The 21,336-nt window shown below is 40.9% G+C and overlaps 1 protein-coding gene across 1 annotated transcript in view; it reads right to left on the reverse strand.

Moving 5' to 3' along the window:
- The window catches only part of kctd16b (potassium channel tetramerization domain containing 16b), a 40,425-nt gene extending 21,830 nt beyond the window's left edge, over positions 1-18,595 (reverse strand). The window contains exon 1 of the mRNA XM_053648803.1: positions 17,746-18,595. Within this exon, the coding sequence (XP_053504778.1) occupies positions 17,746-18,595 (850 nt within the window). The remainder of the gene's footprint in view (positions 1-17,745) is intronic.
- Positions 18,596-21,336: the final 2,741 nt, after the last annotated feature.

The raw sequence follows: 21,336 nt of genomic DNA on the forward strand, positions 1-21,336 counted from the left end.
TAGAGGTCCTTGCAGCAAATGATTAAATGACCAACTGACTGATTTAACATGAACACCTTATCTAAGCACGGAAAGTGTTATCGTGCTTAACTTTAGTGCTTAACTAAAGGCTGAGAGCGATATTTTTACAGAACAAAATGAGAAACACTTGGAAACCATACGAGCTTACACCATATACTGTATATCGAGTAAGCAACAAGGTGGGTCAAAAAACCATGGCGAGTTACCAAATATAAGCTTCTTCCTCCTAACTATAATCTCCGACCCTAATGGTGGTTTGGGACTATTTAAGACCAATATTCTCTTCTAAACATACCTATTTAAATGCCTCAGGTGTATGTAAACGTATCTATAAACAGTCATAGATAATAAGTGGATTAAATGCTGAGATATAAATGTAAATGAGCACAATACAGAGCACAATCAAGTTGCTATGATATTGGTGGTCCTAGAACATCGAATGAAACACTGAATGAAAGTTCTACATCACTTCAAGTTCATAAGTCAGTAATCACTGCAGTGCTTTAATACAGGCCATACATTCATACTGGGTATAAATAGAGTGAATCCACCCACCCAGGAATATTTGTGGTCTTCGTGGCAGCAGTCCTCCTCCACTCTGTTATCAGATCCCTTTTAGCAAGGACAGGTGGTGCCAACATTTAAAAATACTCCTGGCTACCAACCACTCATCAAGAGAATACTCTTCTAGATATGTGATAGGTATTTTATAGGAATTCGAAATGGTACACGGCATCAAGTTGAAGGCAACACTAATCATGTTCGACATACTTTTGGATTCACACTGACAAAAATCTTCGTTTACACTTCATTCAATCAGCAAAAAAGGAGGTGGAAAGCAGTCTGGCAGTTCCTAACAAGAGAACTGATATAAAGTGCTAGAACCTCCAGAGCTGGAACGTTAACATCATCAGGAGATAGTCTAGTAGCGGAACTAGTATCAGGAACGCCATCACAATATACTGTAGAACTGAGTCGTGTGATATAAAAGCTGAAAACTCTGAGCCCTGGGGGTTCGTGGAACCATCTCGGAAACCTTTTAGAAGATCTAACATGTGTTCTAAACACAATTGTCTGTCCTCTGTAATGGAAACGAGTCTGAGACTGCGATTGCTTTCAGTTCTTGATGGTCTGTACACAGCTGAAACGTTCCGGTCAGATTTAGGCTCTACTAAACATGACAAGCTCTATGGACTACATCTGATGTCCTACCAAGCCCTGGTGACTTGGATGAATCTGTAAAAACGGGACATTACACTGTGTCTGTATTTGATGTATAGTCTTTATATCTACTTGCGTAATTCAGCGAGCTCAACATTACCTGCACTCTTTAATCCCCAATGATACAATAAAGAAATGTTGCTTTTCATTCATGAGAACATGTTTTCATTAATCTTCTACAGTACAAACCAAAGCCTTCAGCACGCTCCACGGCACAGCTAGCTGACAGGATTAGTTGTTCTGTAATTACCTCTGCTGAATTACGTGCTGAATGTGAAATTATGCTCTTGCTGAACTTCAGAGTGATGAGACGTTTGCCAGGTGTCAGGAACACAGCGGGGGTGGAAGACATTTCCTGTCAGCTGATTCCAGATTTGACAAACACAGTGCTGAAATCTCGTATCAACCGTGTTTGTGTTTTTCAAAAACATTATTCAATGTATTTACAAATTCTGGATATAAGAAGCAATTATACTTACAATTGGTCCTTTGGCAGACTCTCTTACCCAGAATGTGTTGAATTCAATTCAATTCCATATCACTTCAATTCAGTTTTATTTGTATAACGCGTTTAACAGCTTTACAGAAATATATACATTCAGGATATAGATGTTAAATGTGTGAATTTATCACTAATGAGCAGCCAGAGGAGACGGTGGTGATGAAAAACTCCCTGAGACGATATGAGGAAGAAACCTTGAGAGGAACCTTGAGAGGAACCCGTCCTCAACTGGGTGTGATTATAAATAAATACACCTGTGTATTTATAAATGTGATAATACTACATGCTCAAGTAGTGCAGTTGTGTTGAATGCACAGTGGTGGAATTTGTTTAGCGTTAGAGATGGTAGGATTCCACTGTTTCTTTTCTGATACGGATACTGAAGCCTTTAGTATCAGCCAACACCGAGACCCATCCGATATTGTTCTCTTTAAAAACTACTCAGCTTTCGAAATGATTCTTTTTTTTTGACTGAAGCACTTGACAGTTACACTCTTTTACACAAAAAATACTTATTGTAAATATAATCAATATAATAAAGTGTAAATATAATATAAAAGAAAGAACAGACTTAAAAATTTTGTAATAAAAGAAAGAACAGTCGAGCCTCTTTATATTTAAACATTTCCAGTTCCAAAAATAGAATTTCTTTTCCAAATCAATTCTAATCTTTGCCATTTGTTTCGGGATCTGATATCCGACCCTCCACTGTTTGCTGGTATTGGGTCGATAGTGACACTGGCTATTGGGTCGGTGCCATCTCTGTTTAGTATGGTTACTAAACAAGTCTTTACGTGATCGATTATAGACGTTCATCCATTCGATAAAAAGTAGCTTGTTGTTCCATTTGCTTAATAAAATTTGTCAGTTCAGTATTTAGGGCAGAGATAATCTTGAAGAAAAGTTAAGCAGATTCATCCCAAGAAAAAAAAAATGCACTGGCAATCGAGAGTACTGCTTTACTGTTTAAGGTAATAGAAATCTGTCTCCAGTCAGCAAAAATGCTATTTTACATGCATTTAAATGGAGGAGATAAGGAATTTGCTCTCTGCTTTAAGGCCTGGTACGCACATCTGGGGGCTTAACGAAAGGAGACTTTCAAGTGTGAATCGACTCCACTGTCTACTTTTATTGGGACAAATTCACACATTAAAAGCATGAGAGAGAGAGAGAGAGAGAGAGAGTGAGAGTGAGTGAGTGAGTGAGAGAGAGAGAGAGAGAGAGAGAGCGAGAGAGAGAGAGAGAGCGCGAGAATGCAGTATAGATTTTCTGAAGCGATGTGTTTTTGACTGCTGTTTACAGACAGTTTCATCATTCTAGATTTCTTTGAGGTCACGATCTCACCTGTTAGTTGGTTTGCCTGGTCCAAGTATGAGTCAGAAAGATTAATTTTCTGTTCAATCTAATTCTCTTTTATACCGCAAAAATGTAATCAGACCAGAATACGTACTACCAAAGCTCTACATACAACATTCACTTAAAAACGAAGCTTCACAACCTGCTTTACAAGCAGTTTCCATACTCACCCTGCCTCAACCCACCCCACCTGACCTGACCCCACCCCACCTCACCCCACCTGACCTCACCCACCTGACCTGACCCCACCCCACCTCACCCCACCTGACCTCACCCCAACCTGACCCCACCCCACCCCACCCCACCTCACCTCACCCCACCTCACCTCACCCCATCTGACCCAACCCCAACCCACCTCATCCCCCCAACCCTCACCCCACCTGACCTCACTGTTGTTTTTTTCTAAATATTGATTCAAAATGTATCATGCTGTGTATTCTTGAAAATATCTTGAAATGCTGAAAACAGTTCCCAGAAATATTTTTTGAAAGCATTTCTAATCATCATTTATTTATTTATTTATTTATTTATCCATTTATTCATTGAAATCAACCAAACAATTTAATAATAAATTAAATTGTTTGGTTGATTTCAATGATTTCTTAGCACAGTTACATAATTTGTTTGCACCGTATTTCGCCATATTTCTGACCAATAAATAGACATTTGCTCTACCCCGGCCCTTCTCACATAGCCTTTAGCAAATGTTGCTCTTTTCTCAGCTTAAATTTGTGAACCGAACCGAAAGTTCACTCTATTCGTCAGACGGACTGGTAAGTGAGAAACTGTCCAAACGATAACTGCTTCCAAGTAAAAGCTATTCAAAATAATTGAAATGTTTAAGAAGTAGAAATTTACAAACACAGAATATAATTCATGTGGTGACCGACACAACAGCAGTGCCTCAGCCCCTGGCATGTGGTGCACTAACAGTCAAATACAGACGAATTTCTTGTATAAAGGAATTACACTTCAGAAGTATGTTCATAGCAAGTATGAGATGCTGTATATTTTTATAATGGTAGTGTTGTGCCTTTAGGGAGCTTCTTGCTAAAGTGTCCTCTGGTTGAGGCGTTCCAGTTCGGCCAAATATGGATAATAGAGGGTTTATGTGAGCAATCTAGGTATGTTGTTTTTTTTGTTGTTGCTTTTTTTTTTTTTTAAACATCAAGACATTTCAGCCTTATGTGCTCCGGAAGCCACATTAATGCAGTACAGTCTCCTAAAGCGTGTCTGGATGTAAGATTCTGTACAATTGCCCAGCGTCTGAGGCATTCAACCATGTCCACACAATCATGTCCTATTTATGCAATATGCAAATTATAATCCTCTGTGTCATTATTTCTGCTATTTTCATTATAACAGCCTTTCAGTTTATTTGGGCAGGTTTGCAAGAACTACAGAGACAAAGAAAGCAAAAGCCTGTCAGATAAGGAATGTTCACGTTGACGCGGTGTGATTGAACACGCTTCCTGCCTCAGGCTTCCACAAGATACGATACGCTTTTGATTCATACGCCAACAATCCTATGCACATCAGTGTAAAATATTACACTTTTTTCTCATTGCTTGATCATATTCGATTATGATTGTTGCAGTGATTCATTTCAAAAACTCAAGTGCATCAATTTACAGTGGTGCTTGAAAGTTTGTGAACCCTTTAGAATTTTCTATATATCCGCATTTATATTACCTCAAACGTCATAAAATTTTCACACAAATCCTAAAAGCAGAGACAAAGAGAACCCAATTAAACAAATGAGAGAATAAATATTCTACTTGGACATTTATTTATTTATACTTATGTGAAAATCTGATCATGTTCTAGGTCGAATTTATGCAGATATATAGAAAATTCTAAAGGGAGAATTTCAAGACTTTCAAGCACCACTGTAAATCACTGGATCGTCACACCCCTAATATTTCCCTTACATGAAGCTTCATTCATTCACTTGTGTTGAGAAGAAACTTCAAAGTTACAAAGATTGAGCAAGCCCGCACGGTCAGTCCACCTCTCCGCCTGTACAGCAGATCACAGCAAAGCTAGGTCAGTTATTTCATGTACTGCACACAAAGTGCCACAATTTCCCTTTCGACTGCAATCAACAATAGGAAGAGAAACATTCATAAGTACACTGTACTCTCTGAAACTGAAACTTGGCTGAGCTTTAAAGCTGCAAAATCACACTGGGGGGTGTGATTCACCATAGACTTTCAAATGTGATTAGACTAAGAATGCCATTTAAACAGGGAAGCGGCTCTCCCCTAATGGTGTGTGGGCTGAGGGGCTGAGAAGACGAACAGTTTAGCTTAAAAAATTTCCACCAGAATTTCTAGAAACGGATCATTGGTGGGCCATCAAAAGTATTTTCGATTATGCATGTTTGTTACACTGTTAGCTTATGCAAAACAAGAACCTGTGCTGCTCATTACAGAGGGACAATTCATTGAAAATGGCTATTCAAATTGTCAAGACATTAAATAAAAAATGTATGTCTTGAATTCCTTATCTGGGGTGTGAGAGCTGGTTTATTATCTTTGGCCGCATCACATTTCTTGATAAGTTCTTTTAGGTGGACTATCGGTACCAAATGTAAAGATTTATGCACCTGGATTCGGGTAGAATTAGGACACATCTGGCCCAAATCACCTTGAGTGTTCTAAAGGTGTACAGGTGTTCCTAATAAAGTGGACGGTCAGTGAATGTTATATGAACTTTTTCATATTATCGTTTCCATAACTCAGTCGAATGAATTCTTTCTGGCATATTTTGAAGTGAAACAACTTTTATTTATTAACAGATATTTGTATTTCCTCAACAGTCCTGCACTTTTGATCACTCTGTGAGCATTTCCTCCATTTCACAGTGGCTTTTATGTTATACATTTCAAGCAAAGCGCAATTCGGAGGCAATCCCATTAGCCCAACTGGCTCTCAGTGTGGTTTCTGAACTCATTTCATATTTCCTCATATTTGGGCTTCTCCCTCTGTAATCCAAAGACTTTAAAATGATACCAAACTGGAATAAAATGGTAGAGAATGTCATTTTAAAGACTTTATAAAGAATTTGAAGGGCCCTTACTCACATCTGTCCTAGGTAATGTCAGTCCAGTTGTCCCATTTTAAATATATGTGCTTTCCCTGAAGAAAAAAAAAGCTACGCGTGTGGCCACTGTTAATGTAATATGGCTCATTTACTCTTTGCTATTTATAACAACATTTCAGTAACACTCTATGGAAACTCTCCTGCTAATAGCTGCTAATATTAGCATTTTACCTGATCTTAATGACTTGGAAAGTCTAAGTTAAATTTATCTAGAGCTAGATCATTCACATGGAATACTGCCACTGTTTCCATTCAGATCAGAAATGAGCAACTTGTATTTCTTTCAGAGATCCTGAGTCTGGACCCGACGTATTGATCTAGTCAGCTAACAGATATCGAAAACCCAGCGTGAAGCGCCTTCTCATTAAATAACTCTTCTGTGAAGTTTGTGTGGAGGGTTCAGTGCCTCGCTTCATTTTGCTCTCTCCATCACCTCTTAGTAAATTAAGGCAGAGAATACAACAGATGGTTAATGATAATTCCCATAATGTTCTGTAGCACCACTGAGACTCCTGTATTTGTATGGTTATTTGAGCAGGGGTATGGGTATTTGATGAGGGGTGGAGGTATTTGATGAGGGGTGGCGGTATTTGATGAGGGGTGGAGGTATTTGATGAGGGGTGGCGGTATTTGATGAGGGGTGGAGGTATTTGATGAGGAGTGGAGGTATTTGATGAGGGGTGGGGGTATTTGATGAGGGGTGGGGGTATTTGTTGAGAGGTTTGGGTATTTGATGAGGGGTGTAGGTATTTGATGAGGGGTGTAGGTATTTGATGAGGGGTGGGGGTATTTGTTGAGAGGTATGGGTATTTGTTGAGAGGTATGGGTATTTGATGAGGGGTGGAGGTATTTGATGAGGGGTGGAGGTATTTGATGAGGGGTGGGGGTATTTGTTGAGAGGTTTGGGTATTTGATGAGGGGTGTAGGTATTTGATGAGGGGTGGGGGTATTTGTTGAGAGGTATGGGTATTTGTTGAGGGGTATGGGTATTTGATGAGGGGTGGAGGTATTTGATGAGGGGTGGAGGTATTTGATGAGGGGTGGGGGTATTTGTTGAGAGGTTTGGGTATTTGATGAGGGGTGTAGGTATTTGATGAGGGGTGGGGGTATTTGTTGAGAGGTATGGGTATTTGATGAGGGGTGGGGGTATTTGATGAGGGGTGTAGGTATTTGTTGAGGGGTGGAGGTATTTCATGACGGGTGGCAGTATTTGATGAGGGGTGGAGGTATTTGATGAGGGGTGGAGGTAATTGATGAGGGGTGGGGGTATTTGATGAGGGGTGGGGGTATTTGATGAGGGACATGTGTATTTGAGGAATTGGTTATACCTATTATGTCTATACTGAGTGACTGCATCTACTACATCTACCTGAGGGAAATGTAGAGTTTATATTCTAGGTGGAGGATAATGTGAGGGGCCTGAGGATAATTTTCAGACCTTTTCATAAACACCCTTAAGACGGGGATGTTGTCTGATTTGCATAATTTTCATAACTCTTTATGTGACCACTGATTTCAGACAGGCAGGTTGCTCTACAATGCCACAAAACAGTAAGCTCTCAAAACACCATGATAAAACAAATACAGCCATTTCTATTTTTCTTTTTTTTTACACCAGAGTTCTATACACAAAACATAGTCTCTGCCAGACCTCGCTACCCCCGTTCCACCACGTCAGGTTCTTGTCAATATGTACACAGAGGTACCTGAAAGAGCTTACCTACCTAATTACCTGACATAACTGGTGAGTGGTTGCCAGTGATTCGTGGTCTAACACATCATCTCTGTTTCTGTGTGTCGAGGACAAGAAAGAAAAATGCACATGGCAACGGGTCAGACAGGATCCGGTTCACTCTGACCCTGAGTGGTACCACTTCTTTCTCATCTTCTTGAATAATTTTGGGACAGGGAAGAACTGCAGGGCATGAAATACCAAGCTGAAATCTACAAGCACCAGTCCGGCATGATCCTTGCAGTTTTCATGAGGTTTAGTGATTATGAGGACGGTTCTCTGTATTTGGAATCACATTATGCATGTGGTTAACTTGCTTAAGTACATACAACTTAACTTTAAGCCTCTATGATTGCCAGATTTCTTTGGAGTGAATGTGTGGGAGTGGGGGCTTTTCACTGAGTGTAGACCACCACCTAGATAATTCAAACCCAAAAGAATCTGTGAATAGAAAATGTAGACTGGTTTCACATGACACAGAACCACAGTTAAATGCATAACTAGCTTTCTGTTTCACTCCTCGTAACCATCAGGGGCGGTGATCATCACATATACAACAACATCATGAGTAACCAACACACACTGGGACCAAGTGAAACAGCGTTTGTTTGGCGGTGTACTCAATTTACTGGGAGCAGCGATGTTAACCTTGTAGGTCAACATGCCATCAGTGCAGACTTCCTGGAGCAGCATGTGTCTAAGTAATGCCCATGAGGATGCGATGCACTTTGTAGAGTGGCATATCACAGTAGGTACTGTCTATAGGCAATGGTGACGATGACCACCTAGTGGGCCAGTCTCTGTTTAGACAAAAGAATCCTACATGACTTTCTAGTGTAGCAGATGAACAACTGGTCTGAGGATCACATGGCCACTGTCTGGTTTAAATAATACAGTAGAGTGCATACTAGGTACAGCAAGAAATTCTGCAAGGTCACTTGGTAAAAAAACAAAACTGTGAATTGACCTTGGGCAGAAACCTGGGTTCAAGATCAAGGTTATCTGTCCACCAAGGCATGGAAGGCAAGCTTATTAGCAGAGGATGCAGTTCTCACACTGTTTTTTACTAAAAGTGATTGTTGGGGGGAAAAAGGCAGTTGTCACCGGCACTTTTTTCAGATTGGTACCTTGCATAAGCTCATAAGGAGGCGCTTTAAGGGTCTTGAGCACAAAGGGGAGATCCCACACCTGGCTCTTGGGGAACTGTGGCAGATGGAGGCTAACGCTTGTGTAGATGGGACTTGTCTAGCAGAAAATGTTGTCTTTTGGCTCAGGCATCACATCGGGTAAGGTCAATGGTGGAAACGTCAGGAGGATGACAAATGAAGACATTCTCAACAAATCACTACCTGTCTGTTTATGTCCGCTGGCGTCATTTGAGTCGCAATTTTCACCTTGGGAAAGTCGACGGGAAATCCACGTGACAGAAGAATAAAATCGAGCGTAACCTCACAGAGACCAAATGGATTTGGAGACCACCAGCTCTGCTGATTCAACCCTGCCAGTGTAAAGTTGTGCAGAGATAAGTTTGTATACCTACAGCACAGTGTCTCCATGAACTCTCTACCATCATCCAGCCACACGGAGTCAGCTACAGAAGAAGATGGAGGCAAGTTACGATGGTTGAGTGTGTAATCTTTCACAACTTTGAAGTTATGGAGTTATGAAACCACACAAATGTGTTGGTCAGTGGAGCTGTGGTCCATTCTAAAGCGAACATGACTTTCACCTACTCCCTACGAAGGCTCCACCGTTCAAACTGAGAACTCCCGAACGGTCCCTGACTACAGAACACGATCATAATGAGCACTTGGAAACAAAGATTAGCATCTCACGTTAATAACAAACAGATGGACAAACAACAAAAACGTTGTAATTCTGTAAATTAACCGAGGCAAATGAATATAAATGCACAAGCTACAAACTACAAATTGTCCCTGAGGCAATGAAAACCTACGTCACAGACATTATTTGCTGAAACACTACTTTCAGCTGTTTTATTCATTCATGTTAAAATTTATGATTGCTAAATAGAATGTTTCATACTTGGACTCATTTCAGTATAAAAACAAAGAAAAGAATGAGAAAAGAACGGGCGCAGCAGCTGTTCCCCTTTCTGAAGAGCACTTTAAACAATTTCCTTCAGTTCTTTGGAACGACCCTACAAATTGTTGCCGAGGGAGATCGGCCTTTGAAGCATACAGCGTATGCTTTATCACTTCAGATCTGTCACTTCAAGATGGTTGTTAAGAAAGCACAGAAAGAAATCCTTTAAAAAGCGAAGAAAACATTCCTGAACGAGCGAAACATTTCTGCAGGGTTTACAAACCTCTTTGGAAGCTCTGATTTTATTTGTACTTGCGCGTGTATGTTGATGAATGCCAATCGCTCGTAAGTTACCAAGCGTGTGCATGGCACAGCTGATTTGCATGTAATTTCGCCCACAAAAGTCCATGAAAGGTCACATGCACAGACAAGAAAATGAAATGAAATGAATGATCAGAATCAAGGCTGAAAAACTAAAGTGGAAGTTATTTTGACTCACTTCTACACTAATAATAATAATAATAATAATAAGTGAGTGCTAAATCCTCCATCTTCTGAGGACAGACCGGCTTGTACTTTTTATATTCTTTAATTAATGCCAATAAAATAAAAGGACTAGTTTTCACTGAATGTTCCGGATGGAGCTCGGAGGCCCGGAGCGAGTGAACTAGCACGAGGACGTGTTTCTGATCGAGACGCCGAAGCTCTTCTGTAAGTCGCTCTGGATAAGGACGTCTGCTAAATGCCGTAAACCTCCATAAAAATAAACAATTTAAACTCCACAGTCATTTCAAACTTTATGTCCATGCAGATTATATGATTTGAAGTCAGTCAGGTCGAGGTTTACATTAATTAGCCTTCTTAGGCGTAAATTTACATGCACTCAGGCACCCGAGTAGGATATGAATGTTTTGCTGAATTTACAGGATTTTCATGAATACCTTTTGTGTGTGTGTGTGTGTGTGTGTGTGCTTGTACTAACGATTTACGCATAAATATGTTCGTATCCAGCTCAATAAATGAGGCCCATTGTCATCATCCGAATGGAAATCTGAGTCTTAAATAAAGATGATCAGAGCTCATGCTTTTTGTGTATCTCAGTACTGCATTTTTGTTCAGTTTTGTTTTTTGAGTAGGCGGGAGGAAGCACCGAGGTTAAACAACATGGTATAATCATGTTTTCCCACACATACCGGAACAAATCCTACCTCTGTGTGAGCTAAGATTGCCAACCAGATATTTGAAAAGGCAGCTACAGAAAAACAATAATACTTGAGAAGCATGTACGTAATTATTTTGGTTCCACTCACATTCCAGAACTTTTGCTGGAAATCTACCTGAACTTTCTCATCTCTGGTGTGACTTGGCGCTTGTCCTTGCTTGTGTACTGCACGTGTGGCCATGCTTCTGAGTGTTCGTCCTGTGTGAGGAATACGTCGCAGCACAGCGGCGTTCATGTGGACGAACATTTGATGGACCAGCACGACTGCATGGACCAGTGAAATGTTCAGGACTGGACTTGTTCACTGGGAGCTTTCCCATTGTAGCTCTTTCTCCTTCTTTTAACCCACTGATGCATTCTTACATTTCATTGCTGCAGGTTCTTTCAGGTATCAGCTCAATTTTGTGATCTGTTTGAACATATTCTTCATTCAATTACAGCACATGCATGTTTGAACAGTAGGAAAAATGGCAATAAGAGGAAAAGGACAATCACATTAACTCAAAGCCAGTTCAAAGTTTCATGCTGCTGTGACTGTAGCCCTAAATATGTACGGGTCACACCAACTCTACCAACTCTTCCTGTGCAATATACTGTAATATTCAGATTTATTCCTATATCCAACCCAATATACCTTCCCCTACTTAAGGACAAATAAGCACGCTGATCCGTTTTATGGCTTAACTACCTGCCTAATACCTACAACAACGTACACGGTGTTCGCATGTACTGTATATCTGAGATTATTTCTCTACAGAATGAAAAAAGACATAATACACTCTTCTCGTCTGTCAAATCCGACGATAAAGAGATCGTTCCTTTGGATCTTGAGTAACCAGGCGCGAGCGAGCGAGCGGTGCCTACTGCGGTGCTTTCACATGTGCAGCGCTGTGGTGTGTTTTCCTCATGGGTGCGTTTTTTATGCAAGTGAAAACACGGCACTCACATACTAGTGTGGACCAAAATAACCTCTCCAAGACCGTCTGAGCGAGCTGTTCTCGGTCTGATTCAAATCAAACTCTGGCATGGTTAGATTTGAGTCAGATTCAACCCTGAATCAATCCACCTGCAGGAAGTGAACTAAACGTGACGTGTTTTGGGTTACAGCTGACATTTTCTTGAAGACGTGAGCTCTTAAACTGAGCCAAACGGCAGAGCTGTAGCACTGCAGAAACGCGATGTGTTCTGCAGATTTGGACTGACAACATAACATAGAAAATGTTTTAAAACAAGTTTACTGAGCGTCAGCTGCATGTTTTTCATGCTCAGGTGAATTTTGTGATCTCTACTCACACTTGGTGAAGGTTTGTTTACTTTTCCCAAGGATACGTTTGCTTTTTGCTTTGTTTGAGAAAACAAAACAAACTAAACAGCAAATGAACCAAAATGATCCAATTTTACTTGGATTCAGACTCGAGAACGGGACTACTAGGAGTGAACGTGCGACTCCGTAGTAACACTATGGCCGGCTCATAGGCTTAGAAGTGAAATAAAATAAAACAATGAGCCACTAAGCTCAGGAAGGCCATTCGTTCTCGGACTGAATCTCATTTAGGCTTTTTTTTTTTTTCGCTACTTAATGTCATGCAAGCCAATTAGGTAAAGCCGTGTTTGAGCAGGAGCAGCTGTGTGCTTTCTGTCTGACTTCACAAGCCACAGAAAACAATTTGGCTCTGTGACACAGTTCAAAGAGAAACTGAGATGTTCGCAGATGGAAAGAGGGCTCAAACATGAAAAGACTGAACACTGAAAGAAAGGCACAGAGAAAATAATAACAGCACAGAAGATAACAAAGCTGGAGGTGATTATACAGCATGTCTCAAAAGTCCAGCATCATAAGAGAGAGAAAAAAAAACCCAAAACAAAATAGCAAAAGAAAAGCTTTAATTTAGAGAAGCTGTTTAACATCTTCTCATCTTCTCTTTCACTTCCATTTCCTATGAGTAGAATTATCTGGATTCAGTCTTCTTTGCTTATATCGTGGTCTGTAAATAATATTAAAACATACATTAACCCTATGATGCAGGGCTTATGGGGCATGCTGTATTATTGACACAATTATTAGCACCCTTTAGGGATATATGGATATTTTTTATATATGGATATTATTTTTTTAACACACAGCAAAGATCAACTCCATCGGCGTGTTCATTTTGAATATCATTACTATTCATTTTGAATATTCTGAATAGCGTTTCATTTCAAATGCTGTCCCATGCTGATGAATCAGTCAGACTGTTCTATCCGAACCACATTCCAGACACATCATGACAACAACCAAATGATTAAAGAGGAGCTTTGCGAAGCACTGTCAGCCTATAACTTTACTTAATTGGCTAAAATGAGATTCAGGGATGATGGATTTTGATAACTGTAGGCCTTGTTTGCCAAAGGACACAGCCGTCTGCAAAGTGTCTTGCATATTAACTCCACAGACCTCCGCTTAGCGTGTGAAACAGGCAGTCCACACAATTATCCCTCCACCTCCAAGGCATGCAGATCACTGCTAAAGCTGACACAATTAAGAAAGGGTTCTCATGGCCTAATTGGAGAAGTGACTTTTTTATTCTGGAAAATTTCATGGCTCAAAGCTCTGACCATAATATGGCTGTTGGACTTATTTTTCACCAACTTAATAAGCCATTTGATCCTAACCTTCACTTTAAATTTGACTTAGTAATAGCAAGAGGTCAAAACTCACTAAACTGGATCTCAGAAGGCATGATAACTTCATTCTTAACAGAATAAAACCTAATGAGATTATGAAAAAACAATCAAGAGCTTGGTTTATTTATTTATTTATTTATTTATTTATAAAGATTCCTAGAAATTCATCCACTCTTTCATCTACATGTGCCGTGCACTCTGAGGCGGAACGCGAGTGCGTAAACACAGCATGATATTTATTTTGGGAAATCCAAGAATCGCCATCAATTTCCATGGGATGGGTCAGACAAAATAGGGATAATCCCTTTTCAAAAGAGCGTGGAATACAAGTGGGGGTCAAAACCAAGAAACACAGAACACGGAAACTAGAGAACACAGCTCGGGAATAAATCCATTCAAAATATAGGATAAGACTTTGCAGCGGGACAAAGACACAGGAGGGTATAAACAGACTAATCAAGGACTAAACGCAGAACACCTGGACACCTACGACAGGACAGGGGCGGAGACAAGACTAAAATCATAACAAAATAACAATAACATGATCAGACACAATCACATGACATGAACTCAAAACAAAGTACGGATTAAATATACCTGTAGCGCTTGCCGCTCTGGGACACACATCATATATTCGAACCAACGTCCCTCGTGATGTATAAACATTATTACAGATGAGCAGCTTTCTGTAAGAGATATTCTTCACCTGAAGAGGCAGCTGCTTATTCTTGGCGTTTTGTTGAATGCTCGCTGGAGAACTCCATTTACAAAAATATACCTAGCTCTGGAATCTTGCTGATTTTACTGGAATTACTTAATGATGATGATTCACTACATTTCTGCTTAGATGTCAGTATATGAGTGCAGTAACGGTGTGTATGTAAGTTTTATAATTGCTGAACCTGTTTCCGCTGTCAGAACTGTACATCAAACTATTTATCGTGGCGCGGTTCCAAGCACCGCTTACACATTATTTAGTTCTGGGTTCATGTCATGTGATTATTATTCCCGTTCTATAATCACGTCTCCGGCCCACTTCTGACACGCGCTGATTACCCTAATGTGTTCACCTGTTCTGTGTAAAGCCTGTAATTAGTTTGTCGATGTATACCTGCTGTTTCTGTTCTTTCTTGTGAAGTCTTGTCACGTTGCTAAGTCTTGTTTTCTCTTCTTGTCGATTCCATTTTTCCGACTTCTTTAATGATGTTGCCTTCCAGGTTTTTGACCCCAGCAACGGATATCGACTATACTTTTATTTATTTTTTGATTGCCCCAAATAAAACACACTCAGAGTATACACGCTCGCGTTCTGCCTTTAAGCACACATTACACTATTGATCTACGGCTCTTGATCTGACATGAGCAGTAGTTCTCCGTGAGAAATAGAAATTATTGTACGTAGTGGGACATACATGCACTTACATAACCTGGAACCAGCTTTGAACCAAACATTCTCACTGACATTAGCATTTACTTTTATGAAGATTTCTGGAAATTAAAAAAGAAAAGAAAAAAAGACTGATTCAATCTCTAAACAATTAACTTTTTTTTTTTTTTTTTTTTTAGGTTTCGTGCTTTTGAGATGGATTTTATGTTATTTTGTATTTCCAATGATGGTGGCATTGACATGGAGTGACATTTTCTATTATTCTAACACAGCTCTTGTTATGAAAAATCTTGTTTTGGTTTAGAGGACAACTCTGTCCATTTATTTTCTTTACAGGTAAACTATCGCTGTACTGTCTCTCGGTCTCCTGGGCCTCCTTATTAGATTTTCTTTCTCACTTTTCACTGCCTTAATTGTCTTACACTTATAGCAACTTTAAAAAGTGGCAAATGATCTGTGCCTGTGATGGAAGAGACTGAAACGACTGAAATGACTTTCTGTATTGAGGAAACAGACTGGTTACCATTTTCATCCTAAAGGGAAGTACATGGAGCTGATAATGACATAAAGAGTAAGAAAAATGGCATTGTAGCTGGAAGGTAGGAAATGATTGCCTTGACATTGGAGAAGGAAACGACACACTTTTACGATTTTGGCTTGACACGAGACTGCAAGTGCTCAGAATGTCAAACACAATGATGGATTGTCAATCGTTCGAACCATACAACAAACCGGTAAATAGATTTGCACGCTGGGGAGTGAATCTCGCACAGACCCGTAAACACAAGAGAGGATGAATGGCAACAGTTTTGATGGAAAAGAGCAGTGAGGCAGCACTGACTCCAACAAGTCTGGGTTTAAAATACACCTATTACTGATAATCACTATTCCAGAAATGTGGGGATCTGCAGGATTAATAGAAGGTCTACTATAGCTGAATTAAATGCTCAGGGTGCACTATACTGCATCAGGAGATTAGTAGGATATGCCAGATCTAAAACATTTAGGATTATAAATGTCTTATGCAGGACTTTGTAGTCAATCTAAACCCTAACATTAGCTTAAGACTGAGGTCCTGTCCGATCACAGATCAGCCAAACAGCAACGAACTGCAACAGTCCGATCTAAAGGATATCACAGCATTTATTAGTTTCTTAGTGTCATGTCTTGTTTTGCCTATTTATCAAATGACAATAAGCAATTTTATTGACGTTAAAATAGTCGGAGTTAAAACAGTAACCTTACTGAAGAACATCAACATCAGTATTCATCATTTCTGTATTTTTCTTTTATCAGCATTTAACACACTTTCCCAACCCTGGTCCACTATCGATTAGCCCTGATCCAATCTGACGTGAGATTCTGGTTTTGATGGACGATGCTGACAGATTTATTGGTTTCATGGCCTGCACCAAGGCCTCGTCATGAAATAAAAGAATAGCGAAACAAATTCGGAAAACACTTAACGTCATCGTATGACACGTAATTATCGACATCGTATTTAATGATTTATTAGTTAATGAATTAACTGTTACGTAATTTATATAATAATGTAAATCATTCGTTTATTTCATCTTAACGCCATGAGCTAGTACAACGAGCTTATTGTTGTAGCGTTTCTGTATACATTTATTATTCATCGCTAATAAGCTAATATAATTCACATTTGTGTTCGTATAAGGCACTGGCAGCGTTGGAGGTAGCAGTTTTTACAAAGTCTGTGCTATGAAATGTGAAAACCTCAGGCGGATGATGAGTGTTCCTCCACTTTACCCTGTGGTAGAGCCACAACGGACACAGCATCGCATTAGCGACTCACGGAGCAGAGTGGATGGGGTGTTTTGCACCATAAAATATTATGAGAGCCATTACAAAAGCCATCATCTTTTACCACTTCAGCATGATAATGACTGAGATAAAGATCAGGACAGAGAGGCCTTCTTTCAGATGAAGGGTTCCACTTTGCACATAATATCTTTATGTAATTTATTCAGAACATAGACTGAGATACAGGAATTCTTTTCCTCTATGAGTAATACTGAGTATGCCAACTGGGGCGTCCAAAGAGTTGAGCTGAGCGCGTGTCAGATTTACTTTGAAAATGAAATATTGTGATAAACAGCCTATTGTTCCTCAAGAAATGTCATTTAGAGTAATATTTTCCGTATCGCCAACTCAAAGAGCTGCAACGTTCGATTCGGAGAAGTTTCTTGGTATGATATCATGTATAGAGTCTCTGATATTCATTTGTGTGGAATCACTATATAACCAATAATTCAAACTGTGATGACAAGCATAGGCAGGGTCTGAGAGAGAGAGAGAGAGAGAGAGAGAGAGAGAGAGAGAGAGATCAACACAATTTTCCATGATAGGAAATGCATTACACATCAGGTGTGTCTCCGGTGGTACCTGAGACAGGTAGGAAGTTTGAGGAAATGTATTTTTTTTTTTTTTTTATCCACTAAGCAGCAGTAATTTTAACTTACGGTAAAAAACGTATTCGGTGTAGCTGGACCACATCTTGTCGTCGGCGTGCTGGCTGAGCACGGAGGCGGTGAGGGACGAGTTGCACGCCACCATGTGGAAGCCGCACTCGGAGAGCACGTCGAAGGCGCGCTCGAGCTGCTTGAACTTGAGGTAGAAGCGCGACGTGTAGCGCTCGGGAGTTCGGTCCGGGTCGCGGCTCTCGTTCAGCGTCTCACCGAACACCTCTTTGGCCAGCGCAATGCGGCCGCACACCATGATCCGGGGCACGCGCCTGAACTTGGTGTCCGCTTGGCCTTGGCTCTCGCGGCCCGCCGTGCACGAGCCGCGGTAGCCCACCGTGAGGAAGCCGCTCTTCCGATCGGCGGGCACGAGGGACGGCGGCGGGCACGCGCGCTGGTCGCTTCCCAGCGAACCATCCTCGTAGTCGCTGTGAGCGCAATCGTCCGGACTGGGCTTCACCTCCTCGGGCGTTAACAACTTCACCAGGTCCGGCAGCTGGAAGTACTCCGCCTCTTTCCTCAGGCGAGCTTTTTCAGGGAAATGCTCAGGTAGCACCACCTGTCTGTCCCGCAGGAAGTCCAGCACGTAGCGGAACAGGAAGCCGTCACGGTCGATGAAATACCGACCCTTGGGGTCTCGCGCGAGATCGGGCACCGCGCTGCTTTTTGGCGAGAATATTTTGCCCAGTAGGGACCCGGGCTGGCTCACGAGCGTGGCGTGGCGCGTGTAGTACACCTGACCCCCCACGTTGAGCTCGAGAACGTCTGGAAAGCAGTTCAGGGCGCACGATGGCTCTTTGGTCGCGGGCTGAGTCCTACAGTTCCCGGTCAAAGACATAGTTTCAGTCATCAGGGATGGACTAATAATAATAATAATAATAATAATAATAATAATAATAATAATGAAAAGTTTCTTCCAACAAGATGTCACATGAACTCAATCTTCATCATGATAATCAAGAAGCATTTGCAGTTATGTGCAGTTGACTCAAATCTGACTCCTCCCTGAAATGTTTAGTTTTAAAGAAGATGTCTGCTCTTCCGATCAGAACACGGTGAAGGTAAAATGGGAAGAAAGAAAACCCTCCATATATCTGAGTAAAAACCCCTATATGATCATGGGATGTGGTTTCACGAGAGCTTCAGCAGAGCTTCAGGGACGTCGGAGCACAAAATTAGAAAGATATTGCGCCTCTGTGTCTGATTTTCCAAACAGCAGGCTCACTCGCTCGTGCACTCAACGAAACAGGCAACATCTGTGCTGTTTATAAGTAAAGGTAAAAACAACAACAATAAGTCCAGTAAAATATCAAATATAACTCCACCAAACGACTGATGAAACTTTGGAGCCGAACCCCGATGGAGCGGTGTGTACTCACGGTGTGTCCGGAGGAGCCAGAGCCAGCATCACTCCTGCTCTGTTCGACATCACGCTTCTCGTGTGGATTAGCTGATCTTCTCCAACGCCTTCTCTCTCTCTCTCTCTCTCTCTCTCTCTCTCTCTTCCTCCGACGTGCATACGTACGTGCCCGCGCACACCGTGTAGAAGCGCGAGAGCGCGCATGGAGCTCCCTTTTCCCGCTCAGGGTGGTGCCAGTCTAAAAAAAAAAATAGAAAAGAAGAAAAGGAAAGGGGGAAAAAGCCTCAGCTGATGTTGCCTCAGCGGTTTAGGAGGGAGGAAAAAAACATAATGGCTTATGAAGAATTACATCATCTTAAAGGAGTAGGCGCGCGGACCGGATGTAATCTGACACGCACGAGCCTGGCTCTTTAATCTTTACTTGCTTTGAATATTTGTCTTTTTTTTTTTTTGGTGTTCTGGTAAATCCACTGGACTTCTTATTTAGGACATGCATACTCACACACGTTTAGCTTCCGGAATATTCTGGACTTGCTGTTTGCACGTTTCACATTTGTTAATGATTTCTTTTCGCACGCATTTTTAAAAAATTTTTTTGGCTCTGTGTAATGTTGAATTTTGGAAAGTTGTCTAACCCTCAGCAGCAGCAGGAGCAAGCAAACAAACCTCTTTCCATTTCAGCACCACGGACAGAGACAGACACTTTAACACCCGCTAGAGCTTATTGACCTTTATAAAAATATCCTCATGAGCACTACACCCTGCAGATTATTATTCCATCTTCATCTTCTGCGTACCACTTCCTCCAAACGTGCATTAATGTGTAAGTAGGCCCGGTGGCGATTCATCCATACGGACAGGTTCATTTATATCATCATTAATCCTCATTCACAACTCCACAGATTTTTAATTCAGTTGAAATATTAATTAGCTTTTCTGATTGGTTTGTTGATTCGCTCGCCTTTCTAGGTACTCACTGCCCTATTTAGCTCCATAGAGTTATTATTGCACCTAGTGGTCATACATGAAAACTACAACAAGCGCGAATAAATAGAGACCCATTGGGGTAGGAATCACGCTGCCCCATGCTGACTCCATAAACATTTTCAGTGTAGGAGGAGGAGCGGACAGGGCAGTTAATGACAGGATTGATTTGGTTTTGTGGTAATTTGAGGTAGTTTAATATACTCTGAGGCCAACAATATCTTGTTTTATAGCAAATAATCACCACGGTGACCTTTCCCCATGCAGTGCTGCAGAAATGTGTCTCCCTTTTCCAATGCCCGACATTTTTGACTAGTTTCAGGACTTTTCTGTGGTTTGTGAGATAAAATGTGGTTTGGCTGGAAATCTTTACTAAAACCTGACAACTCAGTTGAACAAATTACTCACTGGCCACTTTATTAGGAACACATGTCCACCTGCTTATTCATGCAGTCGTCCAATCAGCCAATCATGTGGCCGCAGTTTTTATGTAATGCATGTGCATGGTGTGGAAAAAACCCCAAAACATCCATTGAGTGGCAGTTCTGTAGGAGGAAACACCATGTTGTTGAGAGAGGGTCAGAGGAGAAGGGGCCTGACTGATCGGAGCTGACAGGAAGACTACGCTAACTCAAATAATTTCAATCCAATTAAATTTTATTTATATAACGGACAATGGACATTGTCACAGAGCAACTTTACAGCTACCCATATCATAGATTTAGATTTATAACTAATAAAGAAGCCAGAGGTGACGGTGGTGAGGAGAAACTCCCTGAGATGATATGAGACAGAACCCTTGAGAGGAACCAGACTCCAAAAGGAACCCATCCTCACCTCGTGTCACCGGATAGAGCGATTATACATCATTACTCTTCTATAACTGTGTACTATAGACTAATGCAGTGCTGGGTTTGTTGGAAAGATGTTCAGTATCAGAGTCATCATTTTTTTTTATTTCAGTAGAGTTTTAGCTTTAGGTCAATAATATCTGGGTGACTGTCTATCATATCCACTGTATAATGAATGAGACTTGAGCATAGAAATAGCCAGTCTTTACAAGCGTGTTGAGCAGAAAGGCATCTCAGAACGCTACAACACATCAGTCGGATGGGCTACAACTGCAGAAGACCACATCAGGTTTTCACAGCTGGTTTTCTTCATAATAAATATCCAAGTGTTCCAGTGAGTGTATAAAATATATTTGGATACATATAACTACAGTACCCTTCACTAATATTGGCACC

This window comes from Ictalurus furcatus, chromosome 18 (genome assembly GCF_023375685.1).
Source record: "Ictalurus furcatus strain D&B chromosome 18, Billie_1.0, whole genome shotgun sequence".
Classification (NCBI taxonomy): Eukaryota; Metazoa; Chordata; class Actinopteri; order Siluriformes; family Ictaluridae; genus Ictalurus; species Ictalurus furcatus.